The sequence below is a fragment of the Armigeres subalbatus genome, chromosome 3 (assembly GCF_024139115.2).
Source record: "Armigeres subalbatus isolate Guangzhou_Male chromosome 3, GZ_Asu_2, whole genome shotgun sequence".
Lineage (NCBI taxonomy): Eukaryota > Metazoa > Arthropoda > Insecta > Diptera > Culicidae > Armigeres > Armigeres subalbatus.
Genome location: NC_085141.1, coordinates 375,811,236 through 375,837,163, shown reverse-complemented (window position 1 = coordinate 375,837,163; position 25,928 = coordinate 375,811,236). Strand labels below are relative to the sequence as shown.

General features: G+C 39.7%; 2 protein-coding genes across 8 annotated transcripts in view; one reads left to right on the top strand and one right to left on the bottom strand.

Annotated features, from left to right (window-relative positions):
* Nucleotides 1-15,431, top strand: part of LOC134226556 (probable cytochrome P450 9f2) — a 52,673-nt gene extending 37,242 nt beyond the window's left edge. For 2 of the 3 annotated variants that reach the window (XM_062707403.1, XM_062707404.1), the window contains exons 2-3: nt 13,285-13,597; nt 13,664-15,431. In XM_062707403.1, the coding sequence (XP_062563387.1) occupies nt 13,386-13,597; nt 13,664-15,071 (1,620 nt within the window). In that variant the 5' untranslated portion in view covers nt 13,285-13,385 and the 3' untranslated portion in view covers nt 15,072-15,431. Of the gene's footprint in view, nt 1-2,294; nt 2,375-13,284; nt 13,598-13,663 lie in introns of those variants that run through there. The other variant, XM_062707402.1, reaches the window with a different exon arrangement.
* The window catches only part of LOC134226558 (sodium-dependent transporter bedraggled-like), an 822,794-nt gene that overhangs the window by 175,405 nt on the left and 621,461 nt on the right, over nt 1-25,928 (bottom strand). The gene's annotated exons all lie outside the window — the stretch shown is intronic.

The window sequence follows — 25,928 nt, the reverse complement described above, 5'->3', positions numbered from 1 at the left end:
CTTCCCAATCCCCAGACCTCATTTCAATTAAAATCCATGGGATCCTTGCACAGAATGTTCGAAATCACACGATACAGAACTCAAACTATTGTATATCATGCAAAAGTGACGATAGATCTTTCCCGGAAACAACCCAAGAACTGGCAAAATCAATAGGAAGACATCTTCAGAGCGTAATTGTAGCAAATAATGGGCTTATGAGTAATTATTTTACCAACGTTGTAAAAAATATCATACGGAATTGCAGAAAAACGAATTTTACTCAGTCAGCTTGCAAATGTTTGTTTTTATTTCATATGTCAAACGGCGTATTTGACATTTCAAAACAACAAATTATGTTCTGTTTCGTACAATACAACGGTCGCAGGGCAGGGTACGGAAATCATCGTGCTATCGTGATACCAGCGTGATTCTGGGTGACAGACATATGATTTTATGCTGTACAGTGATATTGGTATCATATATGTGTCACAAGTATAATCTGTGGGTTCTTAACACTGTGAAGCACATCATATTCCAGTGCCGCCAACCACGCAGCCATCATCCTTCCTAAAAGTTGAAAGCCTGTTCCATCAAATTTGAAGGATTTTCTGGCAACTCGCTCTGTAATCGCCTTTTTCGAAGTCGAACGGTGAACTCTTTTTGAATGCCAGCAGAATTTACATCAAAATATTGGTGGGAGTTGATGTATGGAATTAATTGCTGTATGCAGTACCAGACGAATTATGTAATAACTGTAACAAATAGCTTCACTCAAAGAGCGAAATTTCTTTTGCATAAGTACAATTTCATCATGTTTCGACATGACTACAATTTCATCCGACTAGAGTGCAATTTCATCATGTTTTGAATCACCCACGTCATATTGTGCATGCGCGAATGATATCAAACAATTATCAATCAAATCAAAACCTGTCCTATCTGTCTGCATCCTAATACACATAAAACTGGGCCAACGAGCAACGATTTTCACGCTTGCTATCTCCATTCTTCAGTACGTACCGGCCACTCTGTCACAACAGTCGATAAACTGTGAGTGCAAAAAAAAAAACAGGATAGAAAATATCTATCCTTATAAGAAAAAAAAAAAATGCTTGAACAAAATTACAAACTAGCACTCTTCTTGACAATTTTTAAAGTTCGATTTTTCCTATATTTTGCTCTCAAGCACTTATAAATTTAAAAAAAAATATACCAAACGTCTACGAAACTCTGTTTTAGAAATTTGTATCAAAGTTAATGACTTCTTAGTTTAAAACTAACATACGACATAAACTTTAGAATCAAATTTGGTGTGACAAACATAAGCGAACATTCAAATTGAAAGTCTGATCAAGAAGTAAACTTGTTATTAGAACTGTTGTTTCTAACCAAATGAAGATTAAATATCCTTTATCGATCAACTTGAACAGTTGATTCAAAAGTATAAGATTGCTAATGTCGATCCTGTTCGCGTGACTAACATGTAGGTTTACTTCGACCTGGCAGCCAAAAAGTATCGGTACTACAAGTGTCAAACCGATGTTGGCGATAAAACCAAACATGCACTACAACATGATGCATAAAGTATAACCAATTGAAGCTTCTTAAAGCGTAATTTGGCAAAATAATTAAAATGACTACATCGCCACTAGCGTTGTAGTACTAATGCTTATACTGCTTGAACTTTGTCGGCCCAACAATCTGCTTGGCTAGCTTCTAGAGCGACTCGAAGTAGGCTGGATTTAGCTGAATGAACATCTAAGCAAGCGATTGATGGAGTATGGGTGCTATGAATGAACGAGATAGTAACCAACTCAAGCACGATTGCGATCTACTGCTGGTTCTCGTTGAGCGGAGTTACCGTTTTCACGGCAGCAGAATAAACTCTTCATATAAAAATGAAATATTCCATAGAAGATTTGAGAATTGCCAATAAATCGCCGAATTCATAATAATCATAAAAAATTTACAAAGAATTAAAAATATAAGTTTCAGTTAATTATGCATATTTTTAATTCTTTGTAAATGTAGTATTTTCCAAATATTTTAGAAAAGTTTCGATAAACATATATTTAAACTTCATTCAGTTGAAATTTTCACTAATTGTTTATTTAGGTAAAACTATTACCTCCTCTATTTTTTAAGGGGTGTCGACAAAAAGATATTTTTAAAATGTATATGCAAAATTTCCCAATTTCCATGGGGCGTACTTATTTTAGTTAGAGTGTGCATGCTCGAACTTGTTCAGAAATTTGCAGCCCGTACTCGCTATAAAAGCGGAGGCGATTCGATGAAGTAAACCAGTCGTTGTTGTAAAACTGTTAACGTCTTCGCGTGTGCCATTAAGTATAGGACCATCCCCACTCCCTGATCTCATTCCTAGCCTTCAAGGGTACGTTCGTGACAAGTATGAGCTGTGAATTCGCTCCAGAAGAACCGCGAGAGTGAGAGTGGACTCGGTGGGGGCTTGTCGTGCAGAAATACTTAAGCTTCGGATGAAAGCTATCGTTGGGTTCAAGCTTCTGACTTTTTCGGTGCGCTTACGCACTGAAGTGCGAGACTTGCATCCATCGTTCGTCGATGATTTATTTAACTGGTTTATTTAATTTCTGTAATATGATCAATTAACAAAATGCGAAGACGAAAGTTCATAACAATTCTTAAATTTTCGGGAAGATTCAGGTCATGCATGTGCCGAAACAAGTTAGAGAAATGCATCAAACAATTAAGGTGGCGAATCAAATATTTAGACCTGTGCGCTGCCGGCGATTTTCACCGCCGCCGTGAAACATGAATCGGCGCGCCACCGTATGAAAATTGACCTCACAGGCGAATATTTTTTTTACCACGCCGATGGCAATTTTACTGAGGTCTAGATTTATCTAGCTCCTATTGGCAATACATATGTTCAGCCAAGTTCATATGACAATTATATCTTCTTTACAATTATGCAGCATTTATTCTCTTCTCCGGTAAAGTGTAGACCCAACAAACATTGAAAGTTAATGAAGGGCTTATTTCAATAAAAAAAGGTTTTAGCTAAAAAAGTAGCTTATTCTAACAAAATCCACCTGACATTTAATTATTCAAAAAATGAGGGATATGTTATTCAGGGATTCAAGGAGATTGTACGACAATACCCCGAAAATCAATGCATTTTCCCTGAATAACTATTCCCCGAAAGCTCCTCCCTTTTTATTAGTGTGGCACAAAGCGATGGATATCCAGTTAGCCATGCAAGAAAAGGCGAAGGATTGACGATCCAGAGGTTTTGAGTTCGAATCTCTGTTCGGCCTAGTATGCTGCCGGGTGGGAAGCATTTTCGGCTCCTCCGGAATTAGGGGAAAGTAAATGATAATGCCTCCCTCAAATGAACACATTTGCCCGGTTTCTCTATAACAGGGCTGCCCAACGTACGGCCCGCGGGCCGGATGCTCCATTTTTCGTGGCCCGCGCACAATGGTCGGATTCGTCAAATTTCACGACATAAATCGATAACTCGAAAACCGTCAGTGCTGGAGTTTTGACGTCTTCAGAAGAAATGATCTACAAGAACAGATATATTTTTTTGTGTAGGTTGTCATTAGGGTTGCCCTTCGGTGATTTTTTTTAGAAATGTAGTTTTTACCCTTTTGAGTTAGGAGTTCATATAATTCTACAAAGTTGTAGAGAATTTAATTCTAAGCATTTTTGCTTAATGAACATTTATTTTATCTCATATAGGTGATGGTGTATGACAAAATTGCTAAATTTAGATAGGGTGGTCCCGAAAAAAACAGTTTTTTGATTCCACTTTCATCAATTCAGAATATTTTCAAAAACTGTCTGAGCATCGCTTCACGGTCTTTGGATGGCGCATTTTTTGGCTACATAAGATGGATGATAGCTTCATTTCCAAGCATATTATAAGCGTTTTTTCATGAAAAAGTGATATTTTTCTGAGCATTCTACTGTAGCTTGTAGCAAATATTAGCAAAAATTTCAATCGTAATTTGAAAGCATACATGCAGGCCCATCAAATCCATGGTATTTCATTTGCCCATGTTTGTCCACTTTTGTTTGATAATCATATTAGTTTTTGTATGAAAAATCAGCTGTTCCATGGGAAACACATATACTATATCTCTGATTTTCGCAATATTCTGTAGAATCATTCTTTTTCAAAAATAAATAAACTCTCTTTTTAATTTTGTCCAATATCGATCCAGGGTGGTCGAAAAAATCAACATTTTGGAAAAGATTTTTATTAAAAACATAATCTTTGAACTATTGGACCAATTATCAATGTTCAAGGAATCACATGTAGTCATTGGCGACCCTCACTTAGAAACTGTGAAAATGAAATTATTCTGCGAATAAGCCATGAAAAATCAACTTGAATGTTATGATTTTCTATTTCGCCACAAAAGTAGCGCTCTTAAGCATTCATTTCATCAGAACACGTTGAAAATCGTTCCAGTAGTTAAAATGTTAAAATGATTTTCCACACGAGTTGATTTAAATATTTTAGATAAAGAACGATTCCTTGTGGGCTTTGTGGCCGTGTGGTTATAGCGCCGTCAATCGTCTAGAGACATGGACTATGAAGCGTGGCCTCGATTCCCGCCTCGGTAAGAAGGAAACTTTTCGTGATCGAAAAATTCTCCACCGGTCCACTGGGTTTTATGTGTCCTGTCAATTGTCTACGTGTTAAGTGTTCAGTCTGTACGACCTCTGGTCGAAGACGGTGTTCTGGTCTTTCATTCTACCAAATATTGTGAAAATCCAAAAGATGAAATATGTATTTCAACCTAATTTTTCGTACAAAAATAATACTATCGTCAAACAAAAGTGGACATAGATGGACAAATGAAATATCATGGATTTGATGGGCCTGCATGTATACTTTCAGATTACGATTGAAATGTTTGCTAATATTTGCTACAAGCTGCAGTAGCATGCTCAGAAAAATATCAATTTTTCATGAAAAAACGCTCATAATATGCTTGAAAATGAAGCTATCAACCATCTTATGTAACCAAAAGATGCGCCATCCAAAGACCGTGAACAGTTTTTGGAAATATTCTGAATTGATGAAAGTGGAAGCTAAACACTATTTTTTCGGGACCACCCTATCTAAATTTAGCAATTTTGTCATACAACATCACCTATATGAGATAAAATAAATGTCCATTAGACTGGCCCAGGAAACAAAAAGTTGTCTAATTTCACGGGGCACCCCCCAGGATTGTGTCTTTGGGTGAGAAAATCAATCTCTGAAAATTTCAGCTCAATCGCTTGTTGCATAAGCTGGCGCATTTGATTTGAAGTTTGTATTGGGATTTCAGCCAAAATGTATAGGAAAATACACCTCCGTCACTCATTGGATCTGGAAATTGGTTCTGATTGCTCGATTGACCTCAGAATTGCAAAAACGGTAGTTGGTATGCTACAGAACAATTTCACAGAACATTGTATGATGATTAAATGAACTTTTATTAAGGTTTCGGCTGATGCGATTCGATCAAAAAACCCAAAAATACACAAATCAGCTCCTAATAAACCAGCCGAAAATTATATAAAAGTTCATTTAATCATCATGCAATGTTCTGTGAAATTGTTCTGTAGCATACCATCTGCCGTTTTTGCAATTCTGAGGTCAATCGAGCAATCAGAACCAATTTCCAGATCGAATGAGTGACGGAGGTGTATTTTCCTATACATTTTGGCTGAAATCCCAATACAAACTTCAAATCAAATGCGCCAGCTTATGCAACAAGCGATTGACCTGAAATTTTCAGAGATTGATTTTCTCACCCAAAAACACAATTCTGGGGGGTGCCCCGTGGAATTCGACAACATTTTTTTCTCCCCATAGTAATCTGGGCCAGTCTAATGTCCATTAAGCAAAAATGCTTAGAATTAAATTCTCTATAACTTTGTAGAACTATATGAACTCCTAACTCAAAAGGATAAAAAAAATTACATTTCCAAAAAAAATCACCGAAGGGCTACCCTAAAGACAACTTACACCAAAAATAGATTTCTTCTTGTAGATCATTTCTTCTGAAGACGTAAAAACCCTAGCAATGATGGTTTTCGAGTTATCGATTTATGTCGTGAAATTGGACGAATCCGACCATTGTGCCGCAGCGTGAAACAAAAAATACTTCATAGCCGGCCCGAAAGATTTCTGTCTCCTTCTTATTATTTATTAATAAAGGTTATTACAAATTATAAGAATTAAATCTAAACAAGCACGGTGTCGAATATGACAGTACGGGCCAGTTTTGTTGTTAATGCGATTTTAGCAACACGGAGAAAACCTCTCCAGGACGTAGAACTTGTTAGGGAATGCATATCGGTTGTTGTTCATATGGTGTGCTATAGAGAAAAAGCCTCTTTCAGTATTAGTTTGTTGTAATGCACGGCGAAGAGTTAGAATTCTCACAGAAGACTTGAAAACTAGAAATACTAAAATAAGAGATCGGCGAAGACGCCATCTTGTTTCCAATCGAACCGCCAAAAGCGGTTGTTTACATTTTGCATCCATAAGAAGCAAGCAAACAATGCTGGCAGTAATATTTTCACGATTTCATGCATTTTCATACGTTGCCATTCCTACAGTTTTTTACTCCGCCGGTCTCTGGTTATAGTGTTGCTATTGTAAACTACGTTACGTGAAAAAGCCAACTGCTCTGAATCCACCTGCTCACAATCGATGAAAATATTGAATGTAAAGAACATAGCACAGGTAGCTGTCTTCATAAGGGGAGCTGATAATCAACTTCAAATTAGATAGGAATTAGGAGCTTTGATCTCAATGAAGGAAACCACTACCTCAGGTATAGACTTGAGGAAATCTGTTAAGACCTGTATGAAGGAGCTTGAACTCTTCTTTGAAAACTTAAGGCCTAAAAACTGATGGAGCAATGGCAATGACGGGAAAAAAACGGGCGTTGAAAATTAAAGCAATTTGTTTATTTCGTTATACGGTTGTTAATCAGTCACAAAGGTTAATTTGTGATATTTCTCTGCACCTTGCATTTTTTACCAAAAAAGATCAATGTACAAAAACAATCAATATTGGTGATGTAGCGACACTCGTTGTTAAGAAAATCAACTCTACGTAGGCGAGGAAACTTAAACACCACAAATTCCAAATTATGTCGACGAAAATGGAAGCATAATACGAAGATTTGCTGTGTTATTATGAAGTTTGTTGACTGACCCGTGGTAGAGACATTTTATTTTCTTCGAAAGAAAATAACACTATTTTTACAAGATAAAGCAAAACCAATGGAATGTTTCAAATGGAGATAATTGACCTCTAATGCAGCAACGTGCTCAACGGACAACTCAAAAATTCCATGTCCTGTTACGTAAAAAGAAAATAAATACACAAAAAAGATTATTCAAACAAATTAAACCGTGTCCAGTTTTGTTTTAACAATTTTAGCCATTTTGTAAAACTAAATGCCATTCTGAAGAAAATATATTTTACTTTGGTTATTTTGAAAATGTATAAAAAATATGTACCGAATATCTATTTTCTGGCCCGCCAGCAAGTAGCCATTCTGAAAATCGGCCCGTGGCTTGAAAAGGTTGGGCAGGCCTGGACTATAATAAAGTAAAAGAATGAAGCGATGCCCCTTCTTTGAATGATTGCGTCTACCCGGTGTAATGTAGCAGATAATGTCTTCTTTAAATAAATTCGTCCATCCGGTAAAAGGCGTCTCGAGAGAGAACAATAAGGCAAGGAGAGAAGATAATTCATTCAAAGGAGCGCACTTGCCAACTATTAAAGGATTGAACACACAAAATGCCAATTTGTTTAATAGAAATATACTAAAAAACGGCATTCCGCCAAAGGTCATTCTGAAAAAGGTATAATCCATCAAATATCATACCGCGAAAGTTGTATACCGCATAATGCTATTCTGAGAAAATGGACACGCAAAATGTTTTTCAGTGAAATATTATACATTCAATACATATTGCTTAAGAAGGAATCTTACATATTTTTTACCTTATTCTGGCCAAATTAATCCTTATTCTCATTCTCCATTCCGAAAATTGCCAATCCGAAAATTGCCTAGACCGGCATCGGGAATCGAACCCAGCCACCCTCAGCACGGTCTTGCTTTGTAGCCGCGCGTCTTACCGCACGGCTAAGGAGGGCCCCGAAACTTAGAAAACTTAGATATCCATCTATTACTTGCAATCATTGAATGAATTTTATTTAATTGTTAAAAATAGTGTTAAATTTAGTTGTTAAAAATAGTTAAAAATAAAAGACAAATTTTTTCTCATCCGTATAAGACAACTCTGTCTTGCACAATACAAGTTTTATTAATTTCCTAATCAACAATCTTTTTATCTTAGAACTATCTAAATTTTTATAATATGATTTCATAGTAATCACTCCTTACTTGAAAATTACTCATTTTTCAACTTTGATTGTTTTGACTTTTTGTTCTTCCGACCTTTTGTCCTGTCGACGTTTTGTCTTTTCGACGTTTTGTCTTTAGACCTTTTGTCCTTTCGATCTTTTGTCTTTCGACCATTTGTCATAGATTCCACAATTCATTCATCTTTGCATTATTTCGTGTCAATATCTATTTCTGGAGAAGGGACCACATCAATCATTTCCTTACATCATGAAAATGCCTCTTTTAAAGAATGGATCACATCATCCCCAATTATCTTAGTACGGGCAGATACATGTTATAAAAGAAAGAATAATAATATTATCTGAGGAAACACCCACTAAAGAAGGGACACATTTACCATTGCATTATTCCGAGCAGATGCATTTTTTTCTAAACAAAGAATCACATTTTGAATTGCCTCATTCCGGGCAAATGGCAAGAAGGTATATACAGGACAGGAGATTTATTTCGAAGATAGAAGATAGAAGCAATTAATTTCTTCAAGAATAAAAAAAATGCATATAAGATGTTCTAGATCTAGATTTCACAATATAATTGCCATATGTAGTTTTTCAAGATTTCCTGGAAAATTTTCTGGAAGAATTCCCAGGAGGTGGGTTTAGTGGAATTCCATGTGGAGGAATTTCTGGAAGAACTCCAGAATGAATTCAAGGATAAATTCTATGGGGAATTATTTGGGATGTTACAGAATTTCCCGGGGATTTCCTGAGCAAACTTCAGGAACTATTTTTGGAGAAACTTCCTGGGGCATTTATATAGTATTTCCTGGAGGAACTTCCACTCCCGGATGAATTGCCGGAGAAACTTTCGGAGCAATTCCAGGAGGAACTTTCGGAGGAGTTCTCGGAGGAACTTCCGGAGGAATTCCAGGAGGAAATACTGGTGGAACTACCGGAGAAACTACTGGAGGAACTTTCGGAGCAATTCTCGGAGAAACTTTCGGAGGAACTTCCGGAGGAATTCCTGGAGGAATTCTCAGAGGAACTTCCGGAGGAGCTTTCGGAGGAACTTCCGGAGGAATTCCTGGAGGACCTTCCAGAGGAATTTTCGGTGCAATTCTTGGAGGAACGTCCGGACGAATTCCAGGGGGAACTTCCGGAGGAATTCCAGGAGGAACTTTCTGAGGAATTCCAGGAGGAACTTTCTGTGAAGTTCCTGAAGGAACTACTGGAGAAACTTCTGGAGAAATTTCCGGAGAAACTTTCGGAGGAACTTCCGGAGAAACTTCGGGAGGAATTCCTGGAGGACCTTCCGGAGGAATTCCTGGAGGACCTTTCAGAGGAATTTTCGGTGCAATTCTCGGAGGAACTTCCGAAGGAATTCCAGGAGAAACTTCCGGATAATTTTCTGGAGGAACTCTCGGAAGAACGTCCGGAAAAACTCCCGGAAGTACTTCCGGAGGAATGCCTGGACAACTTCCGGAGGAATTCCTTAAGGAACTCCCGGAGGAATTCCTGAAGGAACTGCTGGAGAAAAAACTGGAGAAACTTCTGGAGCAATTCCCGGAGGAATTTTAGGAGGAACTTCCGGATGAATTCCTGGAGGAATTTGCGGAGAAACTTCCGGAGGAATTCCTGGAAGACCTTCCAGTGGAATTTTCGGTGCAATTCTTGGAGGAACTTCCGGACGAATTTCTGGAGGAACCTCCGGAGGAAATCTTGGAAGATCTTCCGGAGGCATTGCTGGACAACTTCCGGAGGAATTCCTGGACAACTTCCGGAGAAATTCCCGAAGGAATTCCTGGAGGAACTTTAGGAGAAAAATTTCGGAGGAACTTCCAGAGGAATTTTCGGTGCTATTCTTGGAGGAACTTCCGAACGATTTCCTGGAAAAACGGCCGGGGGAATTCCTGTACGAAGGAACTCCCAGAGGAACTTTTGGAGAAACTTTCGAAGAAGCTTCCGGAGAAACTTTCGCAGGATATTCCGGAGAAACTTGCGGAGGAACTCCCAAAAGAATTTCCGGAAGATCCTTCAAAAGAAATTCTGGAGGAACTTCTAAACAAACTCCTGGAGGAACATCCGGAAGAAATCCTGGAGAAACTTCGGAAGGAATTCCAGGAGGAACGTCCGAAGGAATAGAAAAATCCACTGAAATTTACGCTAAAAATCATGCACATAAATGGAACGCCATTATTAACCTTCTGTCTGTGCTCAAAAAAACTTGCGTTGTCTGGGCTCTGGGGTCGAATTGACCCCAAATTGAAATTGCTATAACTTTTTTAATGTTTGTCCGATTTTGGATTTTTGGGGCTGTTTTGAAAGATAATTTAATCATCTTTCAGGTCGTAACCAAAGATTGACTGTTGGTTGGCGGGTATATCGTGGGGATAGGTTTTAGTGAACAAGGGTACAAAAACAAGGGTACAAATATCTTGAGTACTCTAAAATAATGAATTCAAATATACCACCACCTGGCGGCTAAGTTCTAAACTTATCGACACCTCTTGCCAAAGCACACGCCTTCCTGCATAACCTTTTTGAAAAGGTGCAGTTCAAAATGGGTAGGATTTTCAGATATGAGTAAAATAAGCATGAAAAATCACTGTTTTTGTACCTTTTTTTACAAAAACCCCTCCCCGCAATGCCCACCTATAGTCAATCTTTGGTAACGACCTGAAAGATGATTAAATTATCTTTCGAAACAGCCCAAAAAATCCAAAATTGACCAAACATTAAAAAAGTTATAGCAATTTCAATTTGGGGTCAATTTGACCCCAGAGCACAGACAACGTAAGTTTTTTGAAAAAAGCACACTGTAGCGCATATTTTCAAGATTTTTCAAATGAATTTTTACCTAGGAGACAGATCTTGGCGAGTTTTACCAAACTATCAAAAATTAGGAGAATCGGTTGAAACCTAAAAAAATGGCAGCCACTCAAAGTGGCCTGGGGTCATATTGACCCCAGAGCACAGACAAAAGGTTAACGTAATTTCATACGGGATATAGCCTAAATGTATAAAATATTCGACGTGAATCGTCAATATTGCATACAAGTTGTAAACAATTTTGTTAGCAAGAAGAGCATTTCAGCGCAGAATGGCGTAAATTTTTGCATGTCAAGTTTTACGCGCTGTTTATTTTTCATTATTTTTTTCTGTGCATGCAAAAGCGATATTTGAGAAGACAATGAGTAAAAAGACGCAGTATGTAAATAACAATTAGAAAACATAAATAATCAATACATATTGTTTTGTTAAATATCTTGGCTGTGCATATGCACAGCACATGTTTCGAAATAGACAAATTGATATGAAATTTGCGAAAAAGAATCCACGTGTCTTGGAGGGACTCGAACCCTCAACCTCCTACTCTCTAGATAGGCGTGATAACCCCTACACAACAATTGCAATACATATTGAGAAGATGTGATGCTTAAGATGCTCAACTCGGAATAGAACAAGAAGAATGAAAATTAAAAGTATTTCTAATTTGTTGAATAGTTTTTCAGCTTTTGAAGACGTAGTATGTATAACCAATTTGACTCTATGCAACTGGTGCCCATTTCAAGTTTATTTTTCATAAATAAGACATTCATCTATCAAATGGTGTGAATCTCGCTTGCATAAACCGTGTGATATGAGCCGATTATTGTGAGCACTTCCTCCAGGGATTCAAAAGTGGATATTCATTCTACTGAAATTTGTTTTCTTTTGTATGAACCACTCTTTCAAAAACTTGAAACGAAAAAATAAAAGTGTTATGCGCGAACCGAGCTGATATTTATTATAAACTAGCAGACCCGACGAACTTCGTTCCGGCTAAAATTGATTTATTCTCTGATAAGTTCTCGAGTTATGCAGAAATTTCTGTTTCATTTGTATGGGAGTCCCGAACCATCTTAAGGGGGAAATAAAACTGGCAACGTGATTCAAGTGAGTGTTTGTGCTGTCGCTCGGTGTTGCACTACCACAGATATAATTTTGCGGTAGACGAAACGAGACAAACGACACACTGCCGATGGTGGTTCGATCGGAAACCTCTTTCTATTGTCCAATTATTTCTTGAGCCTTAAGAACCTTCCCCGGCTTCAAAAACCTCTGCATACAAATTTTCACGCCGATCGGTTCAGTAGTTTCGCAGTCTATAAGGTTCAGACAGACAGACATTCATTTTTATGTAAATAGCTATATAGATAGATTTAAAAAATAGTTGATTATTTATGAATAAATAAAGAATTGATTAAACCAATAAAAATTATGGGAACCCAACTAGAACGTCATATCAAAATTATATCAACATATGTTATCCTAAATTTCTAAAACAAAATTAGTTTGAAGCTTGGTGCAGGATGTTTTTAAAATATCTTAATTTATATAAAAAATTACACTACTTTTTTATAGCCTATTGCCTTTTTTGCCATCTGGGCAATTTGGTGTTGAGCATTTTTTCAAATCATATGATAAAATCTTGTTTCACCATTTGAAAGATAATGGCTACTAAGAACAAAATTTTATCAAAATAAGTTGTAAATATCACATCGTGTTAAAATTGCGTTCAGTTCTTGTTATGCTCTTCTAGTCGGGAAGGCCAATTGATAAATACTGATCATGACCTACCATCTGTCTAACAGCATTTTACTGTCGTAACAATAATTAGAATCTCGAGAAGCAGTATATGCCTTCAATATGTTCCGCTTTTGGTTTATATGCTCTTTCAATCAGTTAAATTTGAATTAAACCATTGTAACCATTGTAAGTAGGAGAGGGTGGTCCCTCTTTAACTAATTTCCAACTACGGAATTCCACTCTGCGTTCACATTCATTATCACCGCAGCGTAGATCGTAGCCGATAGCGATAACTTGTGTCAAATACTCAATATCTCTTTGATAAAAAATTGTAAACAGATTTTGTCCAATCTTCATTCCAGCGGTGTGACTGATAAACTCTCTAGACGGCAATCACCTTTCATGACCTATCGTTATCAAACCCCAACCAGTTAAACGCTGACAACGCTAGACAGCACACATCATGTTAGATCCGCTCGCATTGGTAGTCATTGCTGCTGGGCTGCTCTACCTCTTCTATCACTTCATCAGCCGCAAATACCAGTTCTTCGCGGAGCGTGGAATACCGTTCGTGAAGCCGACCTTCCCCTTCGGAAATAATGCACCGGTTTTGCTCAAACGGGAAGATCTCCTAAAGAATGTCCAAAAATTGTACCAATCATTCCCAAATGCCAAGTAAGTTGCTCGGTTATTACCCCGAATTATACCCGAAACTGATCTCCGTTCTTCCACTTGTTTCAGAATTATGGGTCTGTACGACTTCATCAAACCGATCATGCTGATTCGCGATCCGGATGCTATCAAGCAAATTGGCGTCAAAGACTTCGATCACTTCCAGGATCATATGCCAATGTTTATTCCCGCGGACTGCGAAGACGCCGGAACGGACAGTCTCTTCGGTAATTCGTTGTTCGCGTTGCGTGGACAGAAATGGCGCGATATGCGAGCGACCCTGAGTCCGGCCTTCACCGGGAGCAAGATGCGCCATATGTTCGAGTTGGTGTTGGATTGTGCCCGTGCGTCGGCGGAATACTTCCGCGAGGAGGCCAAAGCCGGGCGAACCACCGAGTACGAGATGAAGGATGTGTTTTCGCGGTTCGGCACGGACGTGATCGGATCGGTGGCGTTCGGGATCAAAGTGGACTCGCTGCGCGAGCAGAATAACGATTTCTATGTGAAAGGGAAAGAGATGCTGAATTTTCAAAATCTCAAAACATTGTTCAAGGTGATCATGCTTCGTGTGTGTCCGAGTTTGACGACTCGTTTGAAGGTGGATATCACAAGCGCTGAGATGAATGCGTATTTTAAGAGTATGATCATGGATAACATGAAGCAACGGGAGATTCACGGAATAGTACGAAATGACATGATAAACATTCTGATCCAGGTGCAGAAGGGTGCTTTGCAGCATCAAAAGGACGACCAGGATGCCAAAGACGCCGGTTTTGCCACGGTGGAAGAATCGAGCGTCGGAAAAACACTTCACAATCGCATTTGGTCCGAGAACGAACTCGTTGCGCAGTGTTTCCTATTCTTCTTGGCCGGTTTTGACACGGTTTCTACGTGCTTGACGTTCCTCTGCTATGAGTTGCTTGTCAATCCAGATGTCCAGCAAACTTTGTACCAAGAGATCATGGCCGTCGAAGACTCCCTGAACGGGAAATCTCTATCCTATGAAGTCCTCCAGAGGATGCGTTACCTGGACATGGTCATCTCGGAATCGCTACGCCGTTGGCCGCCGGTTCCATTCGTTGATCGCTACTGCGTCAAGGACTATGTGTACGACGACGGCCAGGGAACGCGAGTTTCCATACAGAAGGGTCAAATCGTTTGGTTTCCGATCGCAGCCCTACACCACGACTCGAAATACTTCCCGGAGCCGATGAAATTTGATCCGGAACGGTTCAGCGAGCAGAACCGAAATACGATCAATCCAGGGACGTATTTGCCGTTCGGAGTGGGTCCGAGGAACTGTATCGGATCGCGGTTTGCACTGATGGAGGTGAAGGCGATTGTGTATCATCTGTTGAAAAATTTTACGCTTGAATTAAGTGCCAAATCTAAGGTTCCACTACAGTTGAAAAAGAGCTACCTCGCAATGGTGCCGGAGGGTGGTATGTGGTTGGAATTCAAGCCACGAAATTCATAAAATGTAAATCAAACATGTGAATTATAAACCTATATTGGAATGGAAGATGAGACATAAACTTTATATGTAACTAGTCGACCCGGCAGACGTTGTCCTGCATAGTAGGCAAAAATTCGCTTTGTGTACTTCCCATGCGAAATTTGCACACAATTCTTAATTTTAGTTTTTCACGATTTACCCAACCTTTTTCGTAATTTTCGCATTAGAAAATATCATATAAACCTGTCGGAAACGATAACTAACATATTTGCTGAAGAAATGAAGAAAGTCCATCCAACCGTTTTCGAGTTATGCGGATATGAACACAGACCATTTCATTTTTATTATATAGATAGAAATAAATTCAAAATGCAATGCTTAATGCTCAATGCTCATGTTTATCTTTTGATCACATCCCTTTTTGGCTTTCTCGAACACGTAATATTAGTGAGCAACGGATCGTGTTATAGGTTGGCGAGTCTGCTCGTTCAGAATATGGTGAAATGTCGCCCCGAAATTTATTCTTAGGCAGAATGTAGTAACGTAACTTGAATTTTCGAATATTGTCTATGTTACCCCTTCAATATTGTACTGAATGATGAAACAGAATTATTTAAATGATTTATAAATAAATAGTTGTTCGCATTCCGACTACTAGCTTTATCACTCAAGTCCTTTTATTCCAAAGCTGACGGACCTAAATTTCACTAGCAATAAAGTATATGACGTTTCATATCAATTTTAATTCTATTAAAAAAACAACAAGATTCATTATTTATTAAGTGATTAAACTCGTAGCCTGATTATCAAAAGCAAAAGTGGTTTTCAAATTCAGCCAATGTTTTTTGTCTGTTTCACAGTTAATTGAAAGTTTTTGTGGCCTGCAATAGCGTGAATTTGTATCTAGTGTGAAAGGCACTGTTGGCGAATGCAAACCAATGGTAAAACCAAGGACAAAGCTTCCAATTTGGATTCTACACAATCGTACTGACATCGACTCGATGTATTCTAAGTGGGTTAGTCCGTTGAGTCACACATTTGGCTAGTGAATAGTAAAAAGGGGAAGGGTCGTTTGGCCGAATGCCACTAGGCCGAACAAACCATTAGGCCGAAAACCATCTGGCCGAATGTCATTTGTCTGAACGGGTCATTTGGCAGAAAGGGTCGTTTGGCCGAAAGGGTCATTTGGCCGAAAAGGTCGTTTGGCCGAAAGGGTCATTTGACCGAAAGGGTCGTTTGGCCGAAAGATTCATTTAGCCGAAAGGGTCATTAGGCCGAAAGGGTAGTGTGGCCGAACGGGTCATTTGGCCGAATAGGTCATTTGGCCGAAAAGGGCATTTGAAAAGTGAGAAGTTAGGAATGGGAAAGAGACGTCTCACTATTCACTTCACGCTTCTCACTTTTGACAGCGAGAAGTGAGAAATTAGAAGTTAGAAGTGAGACGTCTCTCTTCTCATTCCTGATTTCTCACTTTTCAAATGACCTATTTATCCAAATGACTTGTTCGGCCAAACTCCCCTTTCGGCCAAATGACCCTATCGGTCAAACGACCCTTTCAGCCTAATGACCCTTCCGGTCAAATGAGCCTTTCGGCCAAACGACCCTTTCGATCAAATGACTCTTTCGACCAAATGACCCTTTCGTCCAAATGGCCCTTTCGGCCAAATGACCCATTCGGCCAAACGATTATTTCGGCCTAATGACTCTTTCTGCCAAATGACCCGTTCGGCCAAATGACGCTTTCGGCCTAATGGTATGTTCGGCCAAACAACTTTTGGCCTAGTGACATTCGGCCAAATGGTTTTCGGCAGAATGGGTTTCGGCCAAACGACCCTTCCCCAGTAAAAATACTAGAATAAGAGAGGTTGCTGACGTTTAATTATCTTTCTCTTTCAAGCGCCCAGGAAGAAAAGAATTGGTTTTCATCAGGAAACGTTTCCCGATGAAAATAAACTTTATCCTTCCTATCCGCTTGAAAGAGAAAGGTGATTAAACGTCAGCAACCTTTAAAGATCGGTGAGGATGCCACATTGTTTCCAATAGAACCGCCAAAAGCCGTCCAATTCGAGTTTATTTAGATTTTCCGTCCATTAAGCAAGCAAAAAGTTCAAGTGATGCCAGTATTATGTTTACAATTCATACCTTTTCAAACGTTGCCATTTCGACATTTTTTTCATTCCGCCAATCTCTGGATATAGGGGTGCTAGTGAATAGTCCTTTTTAAGAGACCATAAACTGACAGTTCGTATAGGAAAGTGATAACTTCGGTTGTAGCGCTTCAGCAGTTGTAAACAAGTTCTGTCGCGGCAATGGCCTATGCATTAGACTCTCTTGTGCGTCATGTTATGCTGTTCTTTACCATCATTTTACGCGGTCCTAAACAGCTAGGACAGCTAGAATTTGAAATTTGTAGGCTATTTAGAAACCGAGAGGGCCAGATTTAAGAACTCAGTATTTTTAAACCGATTTTCTAGAGAGGTGTTTAAATTCTACCCAACAAATCTTAAAGAACCTTCTTACAAAAAGATGCAGGGACGAAAAGAAACGACTGTAAGGTCCGCGGATCATCGTACTAATTGGTGTCATTATCAATGTGCCTTTCACATTGGAATAGAGGGGTATGCAGGAGTTGCGCGGTTCTGCCTCCTATGAACAAACAAGTACCCAGTAGAAGCGATTGCATCTTATTTTGACTAACGGTGAATTACCAAAGAGTCTCATATTCTGTAATGACAGAGCAGGCACGAGCAAATGTAAAAAACGAGTAATTTTGGACAGTGAAATGAAAAAAACCTTGGAATTAAAGAAAAAAACAAGCTAAGCTGGGAATAGGTCTATGACAGCACAAAGGACTAGAGAGCGAATAGTTCGTGTCCCATTGGAGAGACAAACAAAAGAAGCCGTGCAAGTAATACAGCTGAATCTTAACCACTGTGCATCTGCCCAGCAGCTGCTGTGGCAGTCGGTCTCGGAGTCGAGGACCGAGGTCGCCGTCCTGTCCGAAACGTACAACTGCCCTGTCGATAACGGCAATTGGGTGGCGGGCGGGTCTAAGATGGCGGCTATTTGCCCGACGGCATGGTACCCGGTTTAAGAGGTGGTACACTCGCTAAGGGTGTCGCGATAGCCAAGATCAACTGTAGCTGCTGTGCCCGACCAAGGTGGCCATTAAAACAGTTCAACCAGATGATCGACAGGCTATCGACGAGTCAATGATGGTTCCACTAGCACATTCCGTAGGAATGGGGTCGAGTCGTGTATTGATGTAACGTTTGTCAGTCCTGGTCTGGCTCTTGACAGGCCCGTGGGTGGAAGACCAACCACTTCGACAGCGAAGTTTTCACCGCGGCCTTGGGGTTGGCAGCCAACACTAACAGTCTAAGCGGGAATGCGCTGGTTGCTGTCCTATGAAGCGCGTACGATGCCACCATGCCGAGGAAAGCCCTGCCGAGAAACGGCAAACGCCCGGTATATTGGTGGAGTGCTGAGATTGCAGCTCTTTGATAAGCCTGCCTTAAGGCTAGACGAAGGATGCAACGTGCCGTCACCGAAGAGGCAAGAGCGGGCCGCCGTAAAGTGCGAAATTGGACCTCGACCAGGCCATTAAGAGCAGCAAGAGAGCGTGTTTCGACAACCTTTCAACGTGAATCCGTAGGTTGGTGCCTGTAGGATTGAGATGGCCAATACCCGAGGTGGCTCTTTAACCGAATTTTTAAAAATGGAACCTTATGTACGTCCGGGCTCTGAGACTTAAATTCCCTTAAGTTCGGCGTAACCTTGGAGGTCTACGGGGAGTAAAGTGGCGGACTGAATGAGCGCTAGAGGCCTGGAGTTCACTCAACATAAGACCGAGGTGGTTTTCGTCAGTAACCGCAAGTCGGTACAACATGCAGTGATTCCTGTGGGTGATGTCGCGATCACATCAAAGCGGAGTTTGAAGCTCCTTGATGTCATAATATACGACAAGCTGACCTTCGGCAGCCATGTCGACTATGCGTACAAGACTGGTGTTGCTGCATTATCGAGGATGATGTCCAACAGTTCCAAGGTGTGCGCCAGTAGATGTAGGCTACTGGGAGGCGTTGCCGTATCTATTCTTAGGTACGGCGGCCCGTCCTGGGCGAGCGCACTGGGGGTAATAAGTTACCAGCGGAAGCTGCAGCTTGGAGCATGGAGAGCACGTACCGCTTGATGTTTCTCAGAGTGATATCTGCCTATTACACTATATCACACGAATGATGTCTGGCGGCGGGCTGGTTTTTGGGAAGATGAGAAGTGTTTCGAACTACGAGGCACCATAGGAGCCCGTTAACGTACCAGGGTGGTCCAAAATCTTCGTAATGTGACAGTTAAAGAAGGGTCCTGACCTGATCTGTACGATTAAGCCAAATTGACTGCATCTTTAGCTTAAAGCACTTTTTACGGATCTGACCTTTGACCCTGCAAAAGTTGCAGATCATTTGTATGTAGTCCGGTCATGCTCATTGTCTATCTTTCAACCGCGGCTACCATAGCCGGATATACCAAGTTTGGTTGGTTGGCAGTCCCACCATTCGCACGAGCTACTTCCTGTGTAGTGATTTTTTTTTCCGTAATCGCTAGATTTAACTTGCCCTCGCTCAGTAGGCGCTGCCTAAAATTATTATCATTAATAGGAGAAGGTGGTCGGTTGTCGGCACCCCGTCGTTACTTTCGACAGAAAACAGATGTGGTCATTTTGACATTTGCCATACGTGTGCTATGTAAGCACGATCTTGTTGTGCCTATTTCCGATGCACATAGAAGCTTCTATTTCGTTTTACAGAGGAAACAATTTTTTGTCAAGTGAAAACCCCAGAGGGGGGACAACGGATTTTTTTTCATATGGAGTTTGGCAAGCATGACAGTACCCTCTGTTTTGGCGCATAAATTTATACTCCAATGTCAAAATGCTCATATACTATTATAAATTGTGGTGGTATTTGTAAAAATTTGTATTGTTTACCGTTTTTACAAGAGAGAGTGGTGTCGAAAGCACATATTAAATTAAAGATCGCAACGAACAAAAATACACCAAACCCGTGAATATGTAGTGTTTTCACTTTATTCCTTACGCGAAATAGGGTTACTGCTCCTGGACTTCATCTCATAGCTCCGATATTGGTCCTACGAAAAACAAAGCAACGAAAAGGTATTTGATTTGTTTATTATTTTTGTGATTTTTTTCAGCAGTGAGCATGCATGTTAGCAAAAAGAAGGAACGAAATTGGTGCCGTATTTCTTTGTTTCGCGATGAGATGAATATATGTACAGTGAGATTGAAAACGGAGCAGTTCCCCTATGCAGATACAGTCACTCTCAAAATTGAGCGTACACCATGGATTAGATGAATATATTCGAAAATTCCAAAGGAAATTTAATTGTTGGCTCGGATGTTTTTAATGCATTTCAATATTCATCCCTTCCTTCAATGTATGCGTACATAAAATGGTTGAAATTTTTTCTCTAAAGTTCATTTATTGGAAAATGATCTCAAAATACGCCTATTAGATGTTACAAAATTGAGCGTACAGCGATTTTTTTTCTATAAAATTTCTTATTATAAACACGATTAATGTATTTTAATATTGTTTTTTCATGATTATATTTATAATAATAAACATCCGCTACTTAAACATTCAATGTTTAGAAATAAAACCATGTTTTAATCAAAATGGCGAACAAGTAAGATGTATTAACAATGATATTTAACAATTCAATGCTGCTGGGCCAAATAGATGCTTTAAGATATGGATTTCTCCGGCATCGTGTCTTATATATGATAGATTATTAAAATCGAACGAGACATACGATAAATTTGGGAAAATTCAGTCCGTAAATGATGAAAACAGATGTAAACATACAGCGAAAACGACAAATGTTGGGAACGGCATATTTCAAATTAAGTATAACTTTATTTAAAAGTCAATGTATAGGTAGCTTATAAGCTCAGGACATAATAATATTAATAAAAGAGCAAAACACGGATACATTACAAGACGTCATTTTATATTTGAAGACCACAGTCACCATAGGAACAAATTTGGTTGAATCATTTAAATTCATCAAGGTATCATTAAATAAGCTGTCGAACTTTTAAAAAAGTTTATTTTTTCTCTCCACATGGAAATAATCCAATTGTATCCCTTATGGTAACAGATCGTGGAGTTTAATCCAAATTTAATTATGAAATTACGATTTAAAGCTATCTTTTCAATATTCAATCAGAATTGCTCTACGGGGTTGAAAAGCTGTTTTTATGTTCGGTACCTTAACATGTACCTTGTACTTTTAGAATTTGACTGTTAATGATTGGATTCAATAATATTACTCTTAATGAAAAACCTGAGACAAAAATCAAGCTTTAAAACAAATTTCAGTTAAAGACATACTAAATTTGAATTATGTCATTCCTAACATTTGTCGTTTTCTCTGTATGTTTACATCTGTTTTCATCACTTACCGACTGAATTTTCCCAAATTTATCGTATGTCTCGCTCGATTTCGCTTATCTATCATATATAAGATACGATGCCGGTGAAATCCATATCTTAAAGCATCTATTTTCCCTAACAGCATTGAATTGTTAAATAGCAATGTTCTTACCTCTCACTTGTTCGCCATTTTGACCAAAACATGGTTTAATTTCAAAACATTGAATGTTTAAGTAGCGGATGTTTATTATTATAAATATAATCATGAAAAAACAATATTAAAATACATTAATCATGTTTATAATAAGAAATTTTATTAAAAAAAATCGCTGTACGCTCAATTTTGTAACATCTAATAGGCGTATTTTGAGATCATTTTCAAATAACTGAACTTTAGAGAAAAAATTTCAACCATTTTATGTACGCATACATTGAAGGAAGGGATGAATATTGAAATGCATTAAAAACAACCGAGCCAACAATTAAATTTCCTTTGGAATTTTCGAATATATTCATCTAATCCATGGTGTACGCTCAATTTTGAGAGTGACTGTAAATAATTATGTTGGTAGAAGAAACTCTGTGGTGAGCAGAAACAGTTGTTTCTTGGATTATCCAAACTTTGTGCGTTTCAGAACATTCTCACTCACTGCAGTGTTTATTTTTCATAGACTACGGCTTGGTGTTAGTGCCGTCGGCATTCGCTCGATTGGTGGCAACAAAAATTTGACAGCTTAGCACCCGCCTGGAAAACCCACTCTACAGTTTTTTTCTGGTCATTTGCTTAGTGCTATAAACCGTAGTAAAACGATCGAAATGGTGAGCGCATTACGTATTTACAAAGCAAATTTACTCTATTTTGTGGTTCAATATTGAATGCCACCGTAGCGGTTACAATTTAACTATTATTTTCATTTTTCAAAAGGGTTACTTATTTTGATTGTCGGCACCTAGGTGATCAGCAAGGGAAATCATCAGTTTATTGCATAATTTCAGGCTATACGCCAAGTTGTTAGCAAAACTAACAATTTTAGAAATCTTTATAAAATGTGTATAATGTACTTAAATGTAATAAATTTCATTGCTATTGACATAATAAATATTTATCTTTCCAGCCATAACGCCCCCACTTCATAGTTATTCACTTTGATTGGGTTTTTTAGGGTGCCGACAACCGACCACCTTTTTTGAAACGGCATAAAATCAACGCTTAACAAAATTGGTAATAAAACAAATCTCTTCACTAGTATAAGCAAATATCACTACATTGTGCAATTGGACTAAAGTTATGGACCAAAAACAAAAGGGTGCCGACAACCGATCAACTTCTCCTACCGGCAACAAGACCTCCTTAAAATTCTCAAAACCGCAGAATACTGCTTGAAGTTTTAGGTTTCCATGGACTCATCTGGGTTCTGTATTCTGTAGCGAATTTGTACCACTGTACCGGATCAGGATACGTTTTATCCAAACGATTTTTTAGCTTAGACACAATATCGTCCAAGCTGCCTCTTAAAAGTTTCCCTCCGGAAAAAAGCTTCATTTAGGCAAATATTACCGGGCTACTAATGGTGACGAAGTTGATCAGTTGATCCTCTTCTTTCACCTTAGTCACTCTGAAGAAATACTTTTATCGGGTGAACCAATCATTAAACGATGTTTCCCTACGGTATGGTTCTAAAGAACATGTGTGCCAGAAACACTTTTGCGACTTGTTTTTTCGTTCCGTTCCTATTATTCCATGCCACACAATGGAATGCAAAAAGGCCTTTTCGTAATCATACTACCGATTTTTCAAATGACACTAAATATCAACGCTGGCGCTGTTGTCGTAAATCACTGAATAGAAAACTTTTCTTTTTACGTTTTTTATTCTCAGCTACTCACTTTTTACTTACAATTCAGAAGCGTCTGCGAATTTCGGGAGGTTATTTGACATGACTCTAGCCTCGTGGTTGGTGATAATACTGCCCTCAATCTGCTTTCAACGGCAAAGCCGCGCCACAATTCTGTTTTCAGGGATGAATCACACAGTAACAGCTGATAGAAGGATTACTATACTTAGTTTCACTTTAACCAAACGTTGTTTACAACCGCTTAAAAAGTCGCACAAACCCGAAGCTGTCTTTTTCATAGAAGAGCTGTCAATTAACGGTAAAATCAGTTGATTTTATACGTCCCGTGAAAAGGTCTATATTCGAGCCCTTCAACTCAGTTCGTTCATTAGAACGGCGAACATCAAATGACTTCAGAGCGCATAGGGGTGCAGCCTACTGCGAAATGGTAGTCCGAAGCACTTTCTTCCCCTGAAAAAATATCCACTAATCAAGAAATGGAAAAACAAATCGACCACGTTCGATAATCGACGGTAAATTCTTCTCCGATATCATGAACATCCGCAATTCCCGCAGTACGAATATTGAATCCGACCACTACCTCGTTGCAGTATGCCTGCGCTCAAAACTTTCGACGGTGTACAACACGAGTCGGAGTCTTCCGCCGCGGCTAAACATTGGGCGGCTACAAGACGGTAGACTAGCCCAATACTACGCACAGCAGCTGGAAGTGGTACTTCCAACGGAAGAGCAGCTAGGCGCAGCTTCTCTTGAAGATGGCTGGAGAGATATTCTATACACCATTGGAAGCACCGCTACCGCTGCACAGGCACAGCACCCCCGGATTAAAGACTGGTATGACGGCGTTCACACCGCGAAAATCGGACGAGACCGTCAAAAACGGAACAACTGTACCACGCTAATAACGTACGAATGTTCTATGAGAAGTTAAACCGTTCAAGTAAGGGCCACGTGCCACAGCCCGATATGTGTAAGGACATAAACGGGAACCTTTTTTACGAACAAGCGTAAAGTGACCCAAAGCTGATGACAGCACTACGAAGTGCACCTGAATGGCGATGTGGCAGACAACGGTGGCGGTATGGTAATGTACCTGAGAGCACGCAGGTAGGACATACGTCTTCCGACTCCGGATCTCCAGGAAAACCAGGAGGAGATCGGCCGGCTGAAAAATATCAAAGCCCCTGGTCAACCTGACCAATTACCAAAAGAGTTGTTTAAACACGGTAGTGAGGCACTGGCTAGAGTGCTGCACTGGGTAATTACCAAGGTTTGGGAGAATGAGGTTCTGCCGCAGAATGGATGTCAGGTGTCGTGTGTCCCATCTACAAAAATGATGAAGATGCTACGAAGACTGCATAGAGAAGCAAAGTCGATCGGACTTGTCATCAAACGTCATCAATCGAAGCTGACGAAATCGAAGAGATTGAAGAATTCGTGTACTTGACGCACTGGTGACCTCCGATAACGATACCAGCAGAGAAATTCGGAGATGCATCATGACAGGAAGTCGTACGTACTTTGGACTTCGCAAAGCACTCCGATGGAATAGAGTTCGCCGCCATATAGTCAACAGTGACTGGCCTTCACCTTGAGCCGTCACACCAGATGGCTCGTCACAGAAAAAAAGAAGAAGAAGACTATCTACAAAACGCTTATTACACTGGTAGTTCTCTACGGACACTTAGACGATAATCGTGGAGGACCAATGCGCACTGGGAGTATTCGAAAGGAAAGTGCTGCGTAACATCTATGTTGGGGTGCAGATGGCGGACGGTACGTGGAGGAGGCGAATGACCTACGGGTTGCAATAGATAAACCATCCATCGTTCACACCGCGAAAATCGGACGATTGCGGTGGGCCGGGCAAGTAGTCAGAATATCGGACGATCCGGCGGGAACAAGAAGGCGAGGTGCGCAGCGAGCGAGGTTGATCGATCAGGTGGAGGATGATTTGCGGATCTAACGTAGACTGTGTGGTGGGCGAGGGGCAACCATGGGCCGAGCCGAATGGGAAAGATTGTTATGCATTGCACAAGCCACTCCGGCCTTAGTATGAGGAAATAAATATAATAAGCATTGATTACACTTTATGAACCACAAGTACAATTTAGCCTTAAACTTTTAATAGATGTAACTAAAACTAATGTATCTCAGTAAAAAGGGGGCCCAATAAATGTTTCGCAAAGGGCGCTGGAAGACCCTCGCTACGGCTCTGTCTATAAATATTTTAATTTTTGAAATTCTGTTCTGTCCCATATTAATCAACAAAGGGTGGGCCAGCAGTCGTTGAATGGACAAAATTGAACAACAACGTCATTAACTAACTTTGTAATATAGGTAAATATGTATTGGTTGATTTCCACCCATTCAAGTAGGTGGGTGATCGTAATTACTGACATCGTCGGGCCGTCGTCTCCATGGTGATGTTATTTGTGGCGAACGTTCATAGCGCTGCCAAACAAAACAAAAACCGGACGCCGGTGATTGCTATGTTTGCAAGCGCCACTCTGAATGCGTGAAGTCACAGCCCGCAGATATCTGCTGTATGTGTGATGGGTCAGTGAATG